Genomic DNA, 20,917 nt, shown 5'->3' with positions numbered 1-20,917 from the left:
GCTAACACATGGTTGCATTGCGTTAGCATGCGTTAGCAATAGAGGTCTATGTACAGCGAACGCTTCCGTTCGCTGTGCATTAGCCGTAACGTACCCCAAAACGCGGTAGTCCACATTCGAAGGTGCGTCACAAAGTAACGGACTATTGCTAATGCATGCCGATTTTTACATGCGTTAGGATGCGTTCCGCTAATTGAAGTCTATGGGTGCGTTAACAGATCAGTTAAATAGCGTTAATGCCGCTTTGAAATAGATCTGTTAAACGGATCGCCCAAACACAATGTGGACCTAGCCTAACAATTTAAAGGCAATCAATAGCCACGCGACAAACTCTGCAAATGACGCATAAAGTATTATTCCCATCTGGATATTACTGGCTGGTAAGTGAAGTACTGAAAAAATAAATAAAATTGTTTTGAAAGCAAATCTGGTCAGTAATGTAATATCCTTTACATCTGAAATGATCTGCAAAACATATCCATATACGTATATGCTGTAAATCCATAGTGCAACACTGGCTGGTAATTGTATGGAGCATACAGTTTTTTTTATAGATGATGGACATTATCACATCTACTTCTTTTTTTTTTTTTTTTCCTACTTCTTGGGAAGTAATTACTTGACATTCACAGTAGTAGGTGCAGTAGATTTCTGCAAGCTGTAAAAGCTGTATAAATCATACATATAAACACTTTGTGATAATGGATAGTAAAATTGCGTCCGTTCTTGATTTGTACTAACTGAACGTTACGCCCTACAAGTCATACACCCGTTCTAGAGAAATGTAGTAAATGGATTTGTTTTGTTCTCTTTCAGTGAGTATGTTTTTGAACACGCTTACACCCAAATTTTACGTTGCGCTGACTGGCACATCGTCCCTCATCTCCGGACTTATTTTGGTGAGTAAACCAATATTTCTAATATCGTAATATGGTGACGGTTTTGTTCTTGCGGCTAATTTTAGTGGAGCGGTTATCCTAAAGACAGACATTTCAATTAATAGGGTTTACTCTCAGTGCTGATTACCGTACATGTCCAACTGTTAGGACAGCACAATCATGGTATGGCATGCTGCTATTATTATTATTATTATTATTATGCTAATAATGCTATAACATTATTAATTAGGAATAACCACTTAAGTCCTCTTTTGGTTACAAAAAAGCAGTTCTATGTGCATGGTTATTGTCATTTTTGTCTGCATGCCCTGTACTGCCAGTGTGAGGGTTACCACTATCAACACCTTACAATATAAGCCTGGTCTAGAAAATATAATCATCCGCGCCATCTCGGTAGGGATTCCATGGTATGAATGTGCACACGTTGCGGATTCGTGTGCGGATTTTTCCGCACCGTTTTTGCAAAATCCGCAGGTAAAACGCACTGCGGATTTACTGCGGATTTTCGGTGTTTTTGTGCGGGTTCCACCTGCGGTTTTACACCTGCGGATTCCTATTGAGGAGCAGGTGTAAATCTCTGTGGAATCCGCACAAAGAATTGACATGCTGTGGAATAAACAAGGCAGCGTTTCCGCGCTGTATTTTCCGCAGCATGTGCACTGCGGATTTTGTTTTCCATAGGTTTACATGGTACTGTACAACGCATGGAAAACAGCTGCGAATCCGCAGCGTCAAATCCGCTTCGGATCCACAGGCAAATCCCCATCGTGTGCACATAGCCTGACTTTGTGCAGAGTTTTCAACATTTGTAACCAAAGTCTCCGGCTTAACCCAGTGTACCTCGAAATGGCAATGGCTGACAAAGTTCCTCCTTGTTTTTCATTAAAAAAGGTTTTCAGTAACTTCTAGAAGTTGAGCTCCACGATTTATAGCAAAACACTTAGGCCACTGAGCTCCTTGGTGACTTTTAATTTAGAGAATCCGCATACTATCCGATGTACAGTATTTTATAACATTTCCGTGTTTCATAAAAAATGTATTTGCCACAATTTCGTTAATGGAATTTTCTAGTACATAACCACACTTCCTTCTTGTAAGACAATTAACCGACATGCTGTCTGTTGATGACCCTGCGGTCAGTAATGCAGATTTTCTCTATATATGCCCTTAAACCATATTTTACTTAGACATTCTGATTTGCTAGTTTTGGTAATGTATATAATGTCGCAAGCCCAGTAGTATCCCTCCTGCTGCTTGCTAACCGTTGTTCCGTTATGGTCTCTCTACATTGGATTCCTTAAGGTTTTTTGGGGGTTGAAAAATGCGAATGAAGACAACTGTTCAAGAAGGATGGAAAAACCTGTAGCCATGCTCACTGTTCCTCCATCCTCCTCCGTGATTCATCTTTTTTTTTTCATCTCTGGGACTTTGAGGGGATGGATTATATTCTGCCTTCTAAGGCTATGTGCACACGTTGCAGATTTATCTCTGGAATTTTCTGTGCGGATTCTGCATCTCTTGGCAGAAAACGCAGGTGCAGATTTGATGCGTTTTTCCTGCTGATTCAGTGTGGATTTCATGCGTTTTTCCTGCTGATTCAGTGCGGATTTCATGCGTTTTTTACCCCTGCAGATTTCTATCATGGAATGGGTGCAGAAACGCTGCAGATCCGCACAAAAGAAGTGACATGCTCCTTTTTTCAATCTGCTGCGTTTTCCGTGCGGAATTTTCCGCACCATTAGCACAGGGTTTTTTTTTCTATTGATTTACATTGTACTGTAAATCACTTTGCGGATCTGCAGCGTTTCTGCACAGAAAAAAAATGCTGCGGATCCGCAGTAAGTCCGCAACGTGTGCAGATAGCCTAAGAGTAAGTGTGCAGGATGTCTTTTAGACGCCAGCATGTCCTCTGAATTTTTAAGCAGAAGTTGTTTCAGGAAAATGAACACTAGGTTTGATTTTCCTGAGCTGTCTTCTTTTGATGCCTTTTTAGTAGTTTTTGCATGGGTGGGTGGGATTGTGGTTATGGGTTTTTTGTTTTGTTTTTGCACTTTTTCAGGTGGGTTACCGAGCAGACTTGCCTGAAAAATATGCAGAGTGCAAAAACCCTCAGATAGCATTGCGCCATGTTCCAGGGTAACTGACCAAGCAGAACTTAGTTGGGTGTCTTTTGGGGAATAATTCTGAGTCCAGTCAGCGTGTTTGTGAATAAAAATAAAACTTGCATAACTCCAAAGTGAGGAAACCCAATAAAATCGCGGTGTTTTTTTTTTTTTTTTTTGTGCGTTTACAGTGCACATACATATTGAGCTTGATTCATCTTTTGTCGGTGGAGGGGGTGATATTAGTTAAGCTGCTTTTTTTTTCTTTTTTTTTTTTTTTTTTCCCCTTTTTGCCTTGTTATTCATTTTTTACATTTATTGTGCCAATGTCTTCAAAAGGTACATGTAGTTAATCAATTTTGCCCAAAATCAAAATTTTTTATTTTTGTATTAACTTTATTTTTTATTTTTATTTTTTTGCATTTTTAATCTTCAATTTTATACAGTTTTGGGCAAACATAAAATTTTAATTCGGGGGACATTGTCATACAAACATATTGCAAATTTTGAAAGTTGCAATTGGTGAATCAGCTAAAATCTCAGGTAAACTTGAACCCCACCGACAATGACAAATGTAAACAAGCAGTAGGGATGGGCAAACCTTAGGATGTTTGAGTCCATCAGGTCCTGCTGAACTCTGTAAAAAAAAAAAAAAAAGTTCAGTTCGGGTACCTGAACTTGATCCTGAACTGGGGGCCCAAACATCTGATGGTTCCCATGCTGTCAGCTGTGTGACAGTGTGGGAAACTCCAGCTCTGACTGGTGTTACCTGACATCAGTACTGCAACCGCTCAGCACGGCCGCTGAAACACATTGACGGTAGTGTATGAATCCAGCTGTTGTGATGAGCAATGCTGTCAGTAAGGTTATTGCAGTTCATAGCCATTGAACTGCGATAACCTTACTGATGTCAGCACTCGTTGCAGCAGCTGGATTCACATGTTACTGTCAGTGTGTTTCAGCAGCTGTGCGGAGTGGTTGCATTACTGATGTTGCCACTAAGCACTGCATCTGGGTGTAGCACAGTCTGGGATCGTTGTGGGATGGATTTACAGCATTCCCCTTTGGATTATTTGGACAATAGTCTCCGCAAGATAAAATTCACCAATAGAATGTATTGAACGCAGTGTATCTGCACGGTTCAGTGAACACATACGGATTCACCTGTGTTCAATAGACTGCAGTGCTTTGGACGCAGTGAACATGCGCTGTGTCCAAAGCGTTGACACTTCCGGATCATGGGCACATACCCTAAAACAAGGCAAGTGCTTTTTATAATTAAAGGACTTTTGTCTGTGTGTTTATTGCTTTTGACTATGAGGTTAATAATTGGGGTGTATTTTAAAAGCCTCTCCATTACTAACCCCTGGGCTTGATATCAGCAGACATTACATTACTGACATGAACCCCAAAACATTACCATGTTTGCCAACCCACCAGACCAAGGCAAGCGGGAAGAGTTGATCCAAGCGCCAGAATTGTCACATCTAATGAATGCACCTTTTGTGGGTCAGCTGCGGGCTGCTATTTTTAGGCTCGGGAGGGCCAAATATCCATGGACCTTCCCAGCCCAAGAATATCAACCCCCAGCTGTTTGCTTTACCATAGTGGGTTATCACAAATAAGGAGGACACCACGCTTTTTGTTTTTAAAATTTATTTAATTAAAAAAAACTGCATGGGGACCCTTCTATTTTTGATAACCAGCCAAGATAAACCAGACAGCTGAAGGCTGCAGGCCGCAGTCGTCTGCTTTACCTGTACTTGTTATAAAAAAAAAAAAAAATAAAGGGGACCCCCATATCGTGTTTTTGTTATTTTTTTTTTTTTTCTTCCCCCCGGCTGTGATAGCCAGAAGTTCAAGCCTTGTTCAGGCTGCTGAACCTGAACAGTAACAGACTTCTGGGAGAATAACTTTGCCTGTTTTGTAGTGAAGGGCGAACCAAATCAGTAAAGGCCGATAAAATAGACTTAAGAAAAGGTACAAATTTAAATCAGAATAAAGACAAAATGGGTGAAAAAAACAAACTCTAAGGGTATGTTTCCACGTTCAGGAAACGCTGCGTGTTTGACGCTGCGTTGAGCCGCAGCGTCAAACACGCAGCGTCCAGATGTTACAGCATAGTGGAGGGGATTTCATGAAAACCCGTCTCCACTATGCATTGAAAGACACCTGCGGAAACTGACATGCAGCGCGTCTTTTAAGAACGCAGCATGTCCTTACAGTGCTGAAACAACGCAAGGACAACACAGGTGACCTGCCAGTGACCTCAGGTGTAGATTTGGTCAGGATTTTACCTGCATAAAATCCTGACCAAATCCTGAACGTGGACACATACCGTAAGGGGGATGGGGTTGGGGAATTGCAAATGCAATATTGAATGTCTGTCTTGTTGTGGGCCTTTAAAGAAGTATTCGCATCTTGGCCATAAATTTCTGATCGATTTTGGGTCCCCTCTGTTGGGAACAAGCTTATTCCCCATAGTGGGAGAGACGTTCATGGGCGGCCATCCCTTCATTCCGGTCAGTGATATAAAAGAGCGTTTTTCTGGGACCTGCATTTACCGGACTTCTTTGGCATATTTTATAGATACGTCCGGCTTACATTGGTAACTGTATTTTGGACTATGCAACCATAGGCAAAATATGGCAATCATTTTTATTGGTTATTTCAAGTTTCTTATAGATTAAGTGCTCAGGTGGTAGGCACATGGTCTCCAACCCCCCTCCCCATACCAGTGCATGGAGCAAGTTTTTATATACCTACATAATTTTGAGCTTCCATCCCAGAGCTTTCTGCAGGAATGCCTTGTTAATGACCCCTTTGTATCGTAGTATACACAGACCTGTGCCATAATCTTCGCAGTTTGCCAGGCATAAGGAGGCTGTCTGTCTAATTGATTCTCTGTGGATACTTACAGCAAAATAGACATTTCCCCAAAGAAGATCCCAGCTAGTAATGAGTTATCCCTACGGAAAAAAGACCTAATTGCTTTATTTTTTGTGTGGAGTTAATTTGTACTGCAAATGGATACTTTCTGATTTTACTATACACCCAATCCTTTAATAGTTTCCCTCTCAAGCCACAGAGTGGATGTAAATCTAGAGTTTGTTTTGACCACCAGAACTTATTTACCTAGTAGCATATTCCTAAACAAAGTAGGGATCATCTATTAAGCGTACGAGAGTGTGAGCGACCTGAGCGCTTCCCAGCAATAAATATAATATGCAAAGCTGCAGACAGCACATTTGTTTGTGTGTCTTCTGCATCAGACATCCAAATAGTAATGGTTTAATATAAGGTCAGTACATTATATGCATGCAGTAGTCCTTTCCACTTTTTTTTTGCCATTTAGGTAATATTATTATGAATTGGGACCCAAAAGGAAAATTTTGCGTAATAGATCAGATAAGGGGTTGTCAAATATTTTAGAAGTATGAGGAATCTTGTATGCAAGGTCATTTTCCTCACTTACATTCCTGCCTTGTCTAAAATGGTGCCCACACGAACAGTAAAAACGTGCATGGACGGTGCCTGTGCCTCAATGAAACATATTCTGCTTCTGTTCATGGGCTCACATTGCTTACAGATTTTTTCCTATTAGAGAAGTAGACAGCAGTCAGGAAAAATGTAGCAGACGAGGCGATGTGTTAGGCCTGTTTCACATGTCAGTGGCTCCGGTACGTGTGGTGACAGTTTTCTCACGTACTGGGGACACTGACTCACGTAGACACATTAAAATCAATGCGTCTCTGCACACATTAAAGTCAATGGGTCCGTGTAAAACACGTACCGCACACGGATGCTGTCCATGTGCTGTCCGTGTGCCGTGCAGGAGACAGCGCTACAGTAAGCGCTGTCCCCAGCGTGTGGTGCTGAAGCCGCCATTCATTCCTTCTCTCCAGCAGCGTTCGCTGGAGAGAAGGAATGAAAAATCAATTTTTTTTTATTATTTGTGTGTTTAAAATCAAGTTCAAGTCCAAGACCCATTCCTTGTCAGACCTTGGGTCTTGGACGTTCCGGGATTTATCATTAAGCCTAGCCGCTGTCTCTCATACTGCTCTGATTCTCTCCACCTGATGTCCTCACACCGCCCATAGGGTCTGGACTTTTGAGCTTCTCCTCACTCATTCCTCTCACAACCTGACAGCTCTGCTTAACTCTACTAACTGATTACCTCAGGGAGACACTTCCTGCCACAACCTGGCCCCGCCCCCATTTTCAATTTTCACTGCTCTGACAGAAACCATTTCTGAACCTAACTCAATCTAATCTCCTACTCTACAGTGCCCCCAGTGTTTCTAAATGACCCCTTATTAATACTAAACCTTACTCTATCACTATTATCTCCCTATCTTTCTATACATAACCCATAAAGATATATATAACTTACTCAGTACATATACATAAGCACGCTGTTTGACATGTTAATACACAATAAAACAATATAACATAACACATCATTTTACATGTGAAACATACCCGTTTTATTAGGAAAGTGTGCAAATGTATGCAGGGCATAAGTTGGCCCCAGTACACCCCTTACACTTGCATTGACAGCTTGTAATTTGGGTTCTGACGTCCAGCCATTCAGATGTTTTGAGCACAAAATGGCGCCGCGGGACCAGAGCAGGGTCAGTAAAAGGGGAGTATAGCAACATAGGCAAGGGGCTTACATTTAAAGTGCCACTCTATTGCTGAAAAAAAAAACACCCTGGAGTGGTGCTTTTAATAGGTAGAAATATGACACTGGAGAAATTGTCAGCTTCAATGCTTCCTCATAAAGAAATGAAGTGCCTTTTTTTTTTCTAGGCCTGGTTGCCGAGGCTCTTACAAATTTGCAGTTGCCACCTATCTCTTTTGGTCAATTTTTAATCGAATACTGAGACCCTGAATCCATGCGTTCTCTGTGAGGAAATTAACTTTATTCCTCCCGGCAGCCTCAGGCTTTCAGTCATAGGGGTGGGCCGGCACAGCTTCATTCACCGCTCTGTACCTGGTGAGCTGCGGCAGTAGCCACATACTGGCGGTGACTGACAGTTGGCTCTGCACTAAAGCACTGCTGAGCCAGCTGTCTGTTTCAGGGCGGCTTGTTTACAGCCGCCTTTCACTGACTATGTACTGAGCGGTGACTGAAGTCGAGCCGGCTGTGCCTCCAACTGAAAGCCTGAGGCTGTTATGAGGTAGAGTTAATTTCTTCCCCACAGCTGTGCAGAAATTTCTTATCCTGCAGATTAACCCCATGTCCGCAGGTTAATAGCATTTTCTCACATGACGGGTTCCCGTTAAACAGAAGAAAACTGCTCAGAAGGCTGAACATATGACCGTCCAGTTGGTTTACAATAGAAATGAGTAAGAACGGTCAAGTTCATTGTGCATCTACAGACTACAGGTTCATGTGGTCTAAGTAACTTCTGTAAGACCTCTATGCTTTAGAAGATCACAGAAAAATCCTTTTAACTTATTTTAAAGCTTTTTTTTTTTTTAAATTAAATTTATTAATGACTAAAATAGCATATCGAGGTTATTTTGATGCGTGACGGCTGAATTGGATTTGCCAGTGGTATGTAGATGCGTGTTGAAAGCCCACAATTACACAAATCCTAACCTTTTTTCTTTTTTCTCCTCCCTTATTTAGATATTTGAATGGTGGTACTTTCGGAAGTATGGAACTTCATTTATTGAGCAAGTCTCTGTAAGTCACTTACGCCCTCTATTGGGAGGAGTTGATAATAGCACACCAAGTAACTCAAACACGAGTAATGGGGATGCTGATTCGAGTCGACAGAGCGTTTCAGGTAATGATTAGGTTTATCGTTGGAATTAACTTTGACCAAACTTCTGACGATTAATTTAAATAACATTTTTCATGTGTAGAAAATATACCATTGACTGAAAACTCATGCGTTCTCAAAAGTCACTACATTTAATTATTGTATGGATTTAATATCTAATGGCATTTCTTAAATGTCATCTTCCGTTAGCACTGTACAAAAAAACACCTTCTGAAATAGATCCTCCAGGAGTAGAAATGTTCATATCAGGATAAGCATTCATGTAAAGGTTCACATCTAGCACAATAAACACTAAACCAGCTTTAGTCAATGGACTCATTGATACTTGGAGTAAACTTATTAATCCATAAATTTCTCCTTAACAATTGTTTATTGTATAATCAGATTGTTTCAAAACCCTCCCCCCCTCCCAATTTCCCATTTTTTCTTCCTATGTTACCCCATTCTCACCTCACTTTCTTATTAGAATATAGATCAATACAATTATTTGAAATCAAATCCGGCACAATAAAGCCATAGCACTGCCCGAAGGAGGATGATATAAAATAGAACTGCTGGAAAAAGAAGGTTTTAAGAAAATATTACTGACTATTTAAGAATATTTCTCATTTTAAGACTCTTAAAAAGCATTTTTCATATTTTTCTTTCTTAAATTGTGCACATGTTCATTCTGTAGTTCTGTGCTATTTGTGTCACTCAGAGCTGTTACATGCTAAACTTTTGAGGATCCTTAAAGGGTTTACTTGGCCATAAACTATATACACTCACCGGCCACTTTATTAGGTACACCATGCTAGTAACGGGTTGGACCCCCTTTTGCCTTCAGAACTGCCTCAATTCTTCGTGGCATAGATTCAACAAGGTGCTGGAAGCATTCCTCAGAGATTTTGGTCCATATTGACATGATGGCATCACACAGTTGCCGCAGATTTGTCGGCTGCACATCCCAAAGATGCTCCATACAAGGCAGGATGGATCCATGCTTTCATGTTGTTTACGCCAAATTCTGACCCTACCATCCGAATGTCGCAGCAGAAATCGAGACTCATCAGACCAAGCAACGTTTTTCCAATCTTCTACTGTCCAATTTCGATGAGCTTGTACAAATTGTAGCCTCAGTTTCCTGTTCTTAGCTGAAAGGAGTGGTACCCGGTGTGGTCTTCTGCTGCTGTAGCCCATCTGCCTCAAAGTTCGACGCACTGTGCGTTCAGAGATGCTCTTAGGCCTACCTTGGTTGTAACGGGTGGCGATTTGAGTCACTGTTGCCTTTCTATCAGCTCGAACCAGTCTGCCCATTCTCCTCTGACCTCTGGCATCAACAAGGCATTTCCGCCCACAGAACTGCCGCTCACTGGATTTTTTTTTCTTTTTCGGACCATTCTCTGTAAACCCTAGAGATGGTTGTGCGTGAAAATCCCAGTAGATCAGCAGTTTCTGAAATACTCAGACCAGCCCTTCTGGCACCAACAACCATGCCACGTTCAAAGGCACTCAAATCACCTTTCTTCCCCATACTGATGCTCGGTTTGAACTGCAGGAGATTGTCTTGACCATGTCTACATGCCTAAATGCACTGAGTTGCCGCCATGTGATTGGCTGATTAGAAATTAAGTGTTAACAAGAAGTTGGACAGGTGTACCTAATAAAGTGGCCGGTGAGTGTATATTGTTGTCCAACCATCTATCTCTGTGCCAGCACCATGTAAACATGCACTCAGCTTAACCTCAAGTTAGAAGGAAAATAATCAAGTATGACAACCAACGTGTCTGACCAGGGGCGAACACTGACAGCTTGGGGCCCCTGTGCAAGAAATGTGTCTGGGCCCCCCGCCTTTTATGGCGACAAAGCTATATAATGATAGTAGTAATAGTAGAAAAAAGGGGGAAACAGCACAGCAGACTTCCGGGAAAAAAAAGTGATGCTTATTTGCCCATGGCGTGGCGATGTTTCGGATACAATCCTTTCTCTATAATCTTGGCTTGAGAGAGGATTGTATCCAAAACGTCGCCATGCCATTTGGGCAAATAAGCATCGCCTTTTTTTTTTTTTTTTTCTGGAAGTCTGCTGTGCTTTCTCCCCCCCCCCTTTTATTTTTCCTACTATTACAAGGAGCCTCCTGAGATTGCTCCACCCATAGGGGTGGAGCCGCATATTAATCACGGTAATCATCACGGTAATGAGCGTCACCACGTGACCACTCATACAGGACAAGCTGCGGCGCTGAGAGGAAGCATCGAGGGAGCTGGGTGAGTATTTTATTTCCAGCGGGCGGGCGCACAGGGGGTGGGAGGGGGGAGGTTGCCGGGAAGTTTATTTTAACTACAAAAAAAAAAAACATTGATTTTTCATTCCTTCTCTCCAGCGAACGCTGCTGGAGAGAAGGGATGAATGGTGGCTTCAGCACCACGCTGGGGACAGCGCTTACTGTAGCGCTGTCTCCTGCCCGGTCTGTGTGGTACTCAGTCGGCACACGGGCGGCACACGGCTGTCGCACGTGTGCCACACTGATGTGTCACGTGAGCTCACGGACACACAGACACTGATAACTCCGGTACCGGAATTATCTGGACGTGTGAGACTGGCCATAGGCAGCGGAGCTGCAGGGATCGCTTCCTGTTCGCCGCACATGTGGGCAATCTGACCATGGGCCCCCCGGAGCCTCGGGGCCAGAGAAACAGGCCAGATTGCCCTCAGTATCATACGCCCTGCAGGGGCCCCCCTGCACCTCCAGGCCCCCGATGCAGCTGCACTGTCGATATGTCCGCCCTTGTACCTGACCCTTCTTTCCCATGTTATTTGCTATCTGATGACAATGAGAACCCCCCACACATACACAGCAGATCACAGTCTGTTACCTTCCTAGGCTACATTTTTATAAAGCTAACCTCTTAAGGTCTGCAATAAGTTTTATAAGAATTCCTTTTAGTTTCTAGAAGCATCTAGTAGGAAGGAGCTCCAGAAGTGTAACTCTTGCCTTTTGGGAGCATAAGGGTCTCCTGCGCTCTTATTAGCAGTGAGCTTGGAAGACTGGTTGGAATCTAGGTGGCTAGTGCACGGTCTAAGAAGCAGAGAATTCCAGTCGTTGTGTGCACGAGGCCTAACGCAATAACCGTTTTATCATGAATTGCTCTAAACCACTTCCCGTCACTGCAATGCTTTTTCATAACTTATTGGAAGGTGGTTCTTCCCCTTACTACATAAGAAGACATCTGCGGCTTTCCCCTAGAATTGTGATGCCGAGGAACCTCTTCTCATGTCAAGAATAATAACCGCTGCAAGCGCGGATACGATGCTGCGAGTGCGCACTGCGACCAGATCTGATTGGATTTGTTTAGGCTATGTTCACACGCTGCGGGTTTTGCTGCGGACCCGCAGCTGTTTTGCAGCTGCGGGTCCGCATCCTTTTTCCATGTAGGTTACAGTACAATGTAACCTAATGGAAAACAAAACCCGCTGTGCCGACGATCCTTTTTTTCTGTGGAAAATCCGCGCGGATTTTCTGCAGAAATAAAGAAGGCGCATGTCACTTCTTGGTGCAGAATCGCAGCGATTCTGCACCCATAGAAATGCATTGAACCGCTAACTTCCCGCATGGGGCTGTGCCCACGTTGCGGGAAGTTAAGCGGATAATGTGCGGGTGGTACCCGGGGTGGAGGAGAGGAGACTCTCCTCCAGGCCCTGGGAACCATATTTGGGTGTAAAAAAAAGAATTAAAATAAAAAATAATGCTATACTCACCTCTCAGCGCGGCCCGCGGCGTCCGGTCTCAGTTGCTGTGCCGAACAGGACCTGTGGTGACGTCGCGGTCACATGACCGTGACGTCACGAAGGTCCTTGTCGGCACAGCCGCTTGCAGCGCCGGGGAGATCGCGACGTCAGAGGGTGAGTATAGCCAATTTTTATTATTTTTTACATTACTATTGATGCTGCATATTGCTGCATATGCAGCATCAATAGTACAGCAGTAATCCTGCAGCGGAAACCGCGGAACAAACCGCGATAAATCTGCAGGGATAACCGCAGCGGTTTTGCCCTGCAGATTTTCAATTCCGCTGCGGGATTAACCCGCAGAGGAACCCGCAGCGTGTGAACGTGGCCTAAGTCTTTTTAAATGCCGCAGTCTGCAGCAAGCACGAGTGTGACGGGACCCCACCACCACCCCTGGCTAGCTACATTAGATTGCAGGGACTGACACTATATTGTTTTGTAATATTATGTATTCCAAAGCATTTTGTAATCATCGGACAGTCAAATGATCACAGATTGTAGTCCCCTAGTGGGACAGAAAAAAAGAGCAAAATTCAATGACCATTAATGATACAAAAATAAACCCCTTACCTGACCACCCAAAAGAACAATTTGTGTAATGTATAGAATTTATTTGTAGGTATGTGTAATTTAGCTAGTCTTCCTCCTATTCCCGCTCGGATGTAAAAAAAAAAAAAGGTACACAAACATTTACACTGATGTATCGATGAAAACGTGTAAGGCTGTGTGCACACGTCGCTGTTTTTCGCTATAAAAACGCTATAAAAACGCTCACATTAAGCATCCTATTTAATAGAATGCAATCTGCATTTTTTGTGCACATGCTGCGTTGTTTTCCTGAGCAGAAACGCTTTCCAGAAAAAAACGCAGCATGTTCATTAATCAATTTGCAGAATCTCGGGGATTCTGCACACCTAGGAATGCATTGATCTGCTTACTTCCCGCATGGGGCTATGCCCACCATGCGGGAAGTGAGCAGATCATGTGTGGTTGGTACCCAGGGTGGAGGAGAGGAGACTTTCCTCCACGGACTGGGCACCATATAATTGGTAAAAAAAAAAGAATTAAAATAAAAAATAGTGATATACTCACCTTCTGATGGCCCCCGGAGTCCTCCCGCCTCTCAGCGGTGCACGCGGCTGCTTCCGTTCCCATGGATGCTTTGTGTGAAGGACCTGCGATGACGTCGCGGTCACGTGACCGTGACGTTATCGCAGGTCCTGAACACAAAGCATCTATAGGAATGGAAGCCGCCGCGTGCACCGCTGAGGAGATCGGGGGCCATCAGAAGGTGAGTATAACCATTTTTTTTTTAATTATTATTATTTTTTAACATTAGATCTTTTTACTATTGAGGCTGCATAGGCAGCATCAATAGTAAAAAGTTGGTCACACTTGTCAAACACTATGTTTGACACGTGACCAACCGGTCAATCAGTTTTCCCAGCGATGCTACAGATCGCTTGGAAAACGCTAGCATTCTGCAAGCCAATTATGCTTGAAAAATGCTAGGAATATGCATGCCAATTCTGCATGCGATATACCCACGGCAGGAGTTGCAGAATTGCCACGGCAATTCTGCGACGTGTGCACTTAGCCTAAGAGTTGCATATCTTGGAAAAGTAGCATACCCCAAATTTCATGGAGGGTAGCATTTTGTCCTTTTTATTCTGTCAACCTCAAAACTGAAATTGACCTATTTAGACATAGTTAAATTTACAGTACAAGAGTGTTTTTGTTTTTTGTTTTTGTTTGTTTTTTTTGGTCTAGAATGACCCCCTAAAGTTTTAAACCAGGTCCCTTAAAAAAAAAAAAAAAAAGTCTAAGATGAGTGTTGGTCTGATCTTAATAACCCATTTTGTATAGCTCTTTTAGTTACCAGTTTACTGTTCTGCTTCACAGAATGTAAAGTCTGGCGGAACCCGTTAAACCTGTTTCGAGGAGCGGAGTATAACAGGTAACTTCTTGGCAAAAATATATAATGTGCACCATAAACTGCACCACACAAACTTGTGTATATATTCACATGTAAATGCTGGTTAAAAATAAAACTTCAAGGACTCCATCCCTTTCAAAGATCATGCCTTGCTGAATGTTGGTTTAAAAATCAAACTGTGCTTTACTCACCTTCCCCAGGTCCACCAGTGAGTTTCTGCCGCTGCTCCTGGTGTCCGTCATTGGCTGCCACAATGTTCATGTGACGTCAGTCTGTGATCCAGCTGCTCCGTGGGGCTTTCTGTCTACACTGGAATTTTGCTCTCAAAGCCACATACTGGGAGCAGCGGCAGAGACTCACTGTTGGACCCGGGGTAGGTGAGTACAGCAGGTTGTGTGTGTGTTTGTGTGTGTTTTTTTTTTTGTTTGTTTTTTTTTGTTTGTTTTGTGGAAATTCAATTTAAAAGGCAAGAACCCCTATTACATACATTTGTCAAGTTTTTTTCTGAGCACTGGACATTAAACACACTGCACAAATATCAATACATCTATATAGCTCTGAAACCTTTTATAAGAAAGCGTTGTTGTCCTGAGATGGGATTTATTATTCTTTCTTTATCCCGATTGCCCTTCTAAATCCGGTCTATTGGAGCCGAGTTCTGCTGGAGATTTGGGGAGGGAAATGAGAGAATGAGCCGCTAAACCTGGGACTTACTCTGGCTTTACCTCTAATGAATGGATTGAAGGAGTAAATCTCTCTTTTTCCAGTCTGTCATTGGAAGTGTAGGAAATGAGTATGGTAGGATGCGGCATTGCCTTAGTGATGTGCAGGGATTTCCATCTTTGTCTGTGACGTGCTGTGTAACACAATGTTGGAGCTATTGTCATTTTGACAGGTGCAAAGTACAATGCTTCATACAGGAGTCTAATTGCCGAACATTACCCAGATCCTAAATAGTCGTCACTTCTGCTCTGTGACTTTGTAGAACTAAAGTGTATCCACATTTTCTGTCTTCTGTCATGTATTACAATGTACTTTGTGCAGTATTCTCACTTTAATACTATGCCTGCTATTTATGGCACTAAAATACATTATGTTGGATTGTAACACCTGAACATATACATATTTAAAGAGTAACTAAACTTGCATCTCGTTTATTTTTATAGTTAACATGCACTCGAATCAGTGAGTGTCTGGATTGCGAGATCTCTACAAATCGCTCAACAGACCCCCATTCCCTCCCAAACAGTGGGCAGCTCAGCAGGCAGGAGCACAGGGCTCCTGTCTGAGTGCACACACAAGCTGTTTTTTTTGTTTTTTTTTTATAAAATGCACACGTGTACAAGTACAGTATTAAGGTAGAATGTACAATTAATACATTTTCTTTCAGTGCCTTGTCTTATTTTACCATATAAATACCACCATTGGGGCTATAAAATCAGTGTGCACTGAGTGTAAAGATGAAATTATTCCTGCCCCGTGCAGTCCTTGCCATTTATATGCTGCCCATTGTTCTGTAAAACACAAAGTTGAAAGCCATTATGCACCATAATAAAGCAGAATTCCTATTCATGGCTCGGTTCAAATCTTCAAATCTAGGCAAATGCATGTCTTTCTCTATGCCATTTCTAATGTGTTGTGCAGGAAACAAAACCGTTCTGGTGATTCTTCAGGAGTTCTTATTAATGCCTAAGTAAAGTAATCAATGGCTCTGTGCAAAGCTCTTTTTTTCTTAATGGGAATCTGTCAGCAGGTTTTTGCTATTGAATCTGAAAGCAGTATGATTTAAGGGCAGAGATCCTGATTTCAGTTACATGTCACTTACTGGGCTGCTTGATGTAGTTCCAATAAAATCATCAGTGTTTTATCAGCAGAAGATTATCACTAGAGGACTAGTTGTCTTGTGCCATGTAGTCCTCCTGCTCTGTGTAGCCCTGCCCCCTCTACTGATTTGTACACTATTCAACCAGAAAGACGCCAAAGAAGGCTGCTATTCAATAGTGGGGCATGGGGTTACACAGGGCACCACATACAGAGAGCACTGGCAGGTCTGCAGCACAGAAGACTGATTTTATCAAAATTGGAGCAAGCAGCCCAGTAAGTCAATAAGTCACTGCAATCGGGGTCTTTATCCTTACATCAAATAAGGCAGCACACTGCAGCGCTAAAGCATGCAAACATGAAACATGAAAATTTAACTGCATTACTGCACTAGAAATATGAAAAATGAGAGCGTTTAGCGCATAAAAAAAGGCCAATTTTATGTGTACCTGGTAGCCACTTTACGGCATCTCTCTTATACCAGGTCCTACGATTTCCAATACCCCTCCACAGAGAGAGAGAATGGTAACCTCACAAGAGGTTTTCATAGGTACCCATTCACATGGAGACGTTTATTCTCAGTGAGGAAGGAAATCGTAGGACCTGGTATAAGAGAGATGCCCTAAAGTGGCTACCAGGTACACATAAAATTGGCCATTTTTATGCGCTAAACGCTCTCATTTTTCATATTTCTAGTGCAGTAATGCAGTTAAATTTTCATGTTTCATGTTTGCATGCTTTAGCGCTACAGTGTGCTACCTTATTTGCTTGAATGTATAGGAGTTGGCGACTCTAAGGTTCAGCACCTGTTCACACTTAGTCTATGTATGGATGTGACGGTCAGTTTTTTTCAAATTTATCCTTACATCAAGCTGCTCTCAGATTACAGAGGAAAAACCTGGTGACAGATTCCCTTTAAAAACATTAAGAGAATATATATGTTTAGTCTTATGTTGTCCCATATAGAAAGTAGTTTCCATTTACAGATTCAAGTTAATCCCATTCCATATGAGGTTTAAGAAAACCCACACGTCCATGTCCAAGAAGAGCTGCGTCACGCTAACAATAGAGGTCTCTGGGGTCTAGCAAAATTCTGTCCCTAGGGGCAGCCCAAAATCAAGTATTTTCCATTTCAAACCGCCTGCTGGGAGATGAGGGCCGTCTGGCAGGCGCCTTTATGCAATCTGTTAATTTGTACGGTAGTTAGATGTGTAATCTATAAGTGTATAATCCAGACTTGTGCTGTATTACAGATACACGTGGGTGACGGGACGGGAACCGCTAACCTATTACGATATGAATCTTTCAGCCCAGGATCATCAGACGTTCTTTACGTGTGACACAGATCACGTGCGACCAGCAGATGCCAGTAAGAACTGCACGGTTGTATCATGCACTGAAACTTTAATATTTCAGAAAGTTTACAAACCACATTTACTGGCGTGCCTGCCCCCGCGCGTCCTGCTTCCAGGAAGTCTACTGGAAAGCAGTGCTACCAGCTCTTTCCATTATCATTTTAGAAAATAACTGACTTTTTTAGAGCAATGTAAAGGTTAAAATTGGATGATCTTTGTTCAGTAGAGTATTGTTGCATATTTTAGCTTTGAAATTATCTTTGAAATTATCTTGACGGAACATTCAGTCTAGCTATCAGAATAGATCTGGGGATGTGCGAGCCTGGCATCATCTGTCGTTACAGGTCTTGTCCCCTTAAGGGTAAGCTCACACAGGGCGTTTTTTTTTTTTTTTTTTCTGCAGCAAAACCTGATCTTCTTGGCAAGAAAGAAGCTGCGTCAAAAACGCAGGTTTAGGTGCGTTTTTGTTGCGTTTTTTTTTGTTGCATATTTGCTGCATTTTTTTCTCTTTGTCCTTGCTAATGTCCTTGGATTTTCAGCAGCAAAAACGCAGCAAATAATGATACCTGCAGTTTTGCTGCGTTTTTTCAACAGCCATTCAAGTCAATGGGTTGAAAACGCAACAAAAACGCTGAAAGTGACAAGCTCTATGTCCACAAACCGCAGCAAAGCACAAAATACTGATCATACAAAAAACAATGTGTGTGCATAAAATTTCTGACATCTCATAGGCTTTGCTGGTACTGTAAAAAGCAGCTGAAAATTAGCATTAAAAACGCAGCAAAAACGCCCTGTGGAACTTACCCTTAATTTGAATAGACCTCCACAGCAGTTACTACCACTTCCCGATGACCCATAGACGACTAAGCCTTAGACTGCCCAGACGTTCTATGTGCACACGTTGCGGATTTGGCTGCGGATTACAGCAGTTTTCCATGCGTTGTACAGTACCATGTAAATGTATGGAAAACAAAATCTGCAGTACACATGCTGTGGAAAATTCTGCGCGGAAACACTGCTCTTTATTATCCGCAGCATGTCAATTTTTTGTGCAGATTCCGCAGGGTTTTACACCTGCTCCATAATTGGAATCCGCAGTTGTAAAACCGTGGTAAATCCGCAGGTAGAACACAGGGCGTTTTACCTGCGGATTTTTCAGAATCGGCACTGAAAAATCCGCACACGAATCCACAACGTGTGCACATACCCTTAAACACCAATGTAGAGTAAGCGGCGTACAAGAGATTGTAGGGGTCGAGAGTCTGCTGTCAGACCCGGCCAGACTCCCCACAGAGAAGATAAACCGATTTGTCTATTTTCACACATTGCTGCGTTTGTTTGTTTTTTAATGCAAATTTTCTTCTGCATTTTACAGTACCAGTAAAGTCTGAGATTCCAAAAATCTCATGCACACAGCTCGGTTTTATTTGTCCTCAGAATGTTGTGCAAAACCCTGGGTCTTGCAGAATGGAGCATGTCACTTTCAGTGTTTTTTCATCGTATTTAACCCATTGAAAGCAATGGGTGGTGCAAAAAAAGCTGAAAAAAACACATGTATCCTTTTGCTGCGTTTTTGGTTCCAAAACTTGATGAAGTAGAATAAGGTTTTTTTTTTGTTTGTTTTTTTTTAATGCAACCATCTCTACTAAGCAATGCAAGAGGCTGCTGTGAACTTTGTAATAGCCCTGAACACTCTCAAGATGGGTAAATGAACCTAACCACAAACTGTATGAAGTGTGCAAAATTAACCCCTTACTGACATCGGACATATTAGTACGCCAATGTCAGTATCCCCCGCTTTGATGTGGGCTCCGGCGGTGAGCCCACATCAAAGCCAGGACTTGTCAGCTGTTTTGAACAGCTGACATGTGCCCACAATAGGCGCGGGTGGAATCGCGATCCACCCACGCCTATTAACTAGTTAAATGCCGCTGTCAAACTCTGACAGCAACATTTAAACCAGAGCTCTCCTTGAGACCTCTATGGTTGTTGATGCCGGATTGCTATGAGCGCCACCCTGTGGTCGGCGCTCATACCAAGTCTGTAATTCTACTACATAGAGACGATCTGAGCATAGCCTCTATGTAGCAGAGCCGATCCGTATATGGCAGCTTCTAGTCTCCCGTGGAGCGGTTGTATATCCCTGCACGGTCAGACAGTCATTACACGGTACACATCGGGGGCACATTTACAAGATTATCTCAGCATAGGAACATTTTATTTAAACACATCTAATTATGGAAGTTATTATTATTCAAAGATCTATTAAATAAAATTAATGTTTTGTTCTGGGGGGGGGGGACTCAAGGTAGTAAAGGGGTTAAGTAATCATGGCAACTAGCAACTTGTCCCTTGCTCCCTGTACCATCTGTCATGTCTAGTCTACCACTCCTATTCATTAATAAACTACCCAGTTTATTACTACATAGAAGTAGAGGTGCTTTTGTGAATGAAGGTCTGGTGACATTTACATGTAGCTGAACAGTAGCCCCCTGAGTTATCTTTGCTGGTGGGTCCCTGGCATCTCATTCCGACAGTTGGTGCCATATCTTGCTGTGAGATGACTTTTTGACAGAGGCGCTAATTGTGGTTACACTCAGGGTGATTCTGTGGAATTAATTATAACTGATCGAGTTTTCCTTTTTATTGAACAGTAATGCAAAAAGCATGGCGAGAAAGAAATCCACAAGCCAGGATTTCTGCAGCACATGAAGCACTAGAACTGAATGAGTGAGTAGCTATACCGAACAGTGGTGCTAGATGTATTGTACCTGAATGGACACTCAGCACTGCCCTGCACATACTCATTGTGACATAGATGTGGACTGACGCTAACCTTTTGCTGCAAATGCAGTCTTCTACAAGGGCACATACAGTATACATTTTATTTAAATGAAATAAATTACATTAGATTTTTGTTCCTATATCTGATTATTTGAAAAAACTGAGAATGCAAAAAATGTAGAAACGCCTTGAAGGCCTTCTTCACATGTCCGTTTTTGTGTCCGTATGCGGTCCATTTTTTAAGGGCCTCAAGTACGGACGCACAACATGCACCCTTTGTATTCAGTAGTGATGTGCATGTGTCTGTGTGGAGAAACGAAGACATGTCAGGTTTTTTTGTGCAGCACGCGCAAAATGCATGACACACACATGTACACTGAAGACACGCGGATGACATCCAAGTGTCATCAGCAGGACATGTACTGGCGCCTGGGAAGAAGCAGTACAGTTTGCGCTG

General features: G+C 42.5%; 1 protein-coding gene across 4 annotated transcripts in view; it reads left to right on the top strand.

The window, feature by feature from the left end:
* ST7 (suppression of tumorigenicity 7) overlaps window positions 1–20,917 on the top strand; it is a 184,695-nt gene that overhangs the window by 89,503 nt on the left and 74,275 nt on the right. For all 4 annotated transcript variants that reach the window (XM_077265011.1, XM_077265012.1, XM_077265009.1 and 1 more), the window contains exons 2-6: window positions 817–899; window positions 8,640–8,799; window positions 14,467–14,521; window positions 17,575–17,690; window positions 20,331–20,406. In XM_077265011.1, the coding sequence (XP_077121126.1) occupies window positions 817–899; window positions 8,640–8,799; window positions 14,467–14,521; window positions 17,575–17,690; window positions 20,331–20,406 (490 nt within the window). The remainder of the gene's footprint in view (window positions 1–816; window positions 900–8,639; window positions 8,800–14,466; window positions 14,522–17,574; window positions 17,691–20,330; window positions 20,407–20,917) is intronic.

The sequence above is a fragment of the Ranitomeya variabilis genome, chromosome 5 (genome assembly GCF_051348905.1).
Source record: "Ranitomeya variabilis isolate aRanVar5 chromosome 5, aRanVar5.hap1, whole genome shotgun sequence".
NCBI lineage: Eukaryota > Metazoa > Chordata > Amphibia > Anura > Dendrobatidae > Ranitomeya > Ranitomeya variabilis.
Note: the sequence above shows the minus strand (reverse complement) of the source record. Positions and strands in the feature narration are given on the sequence as shown.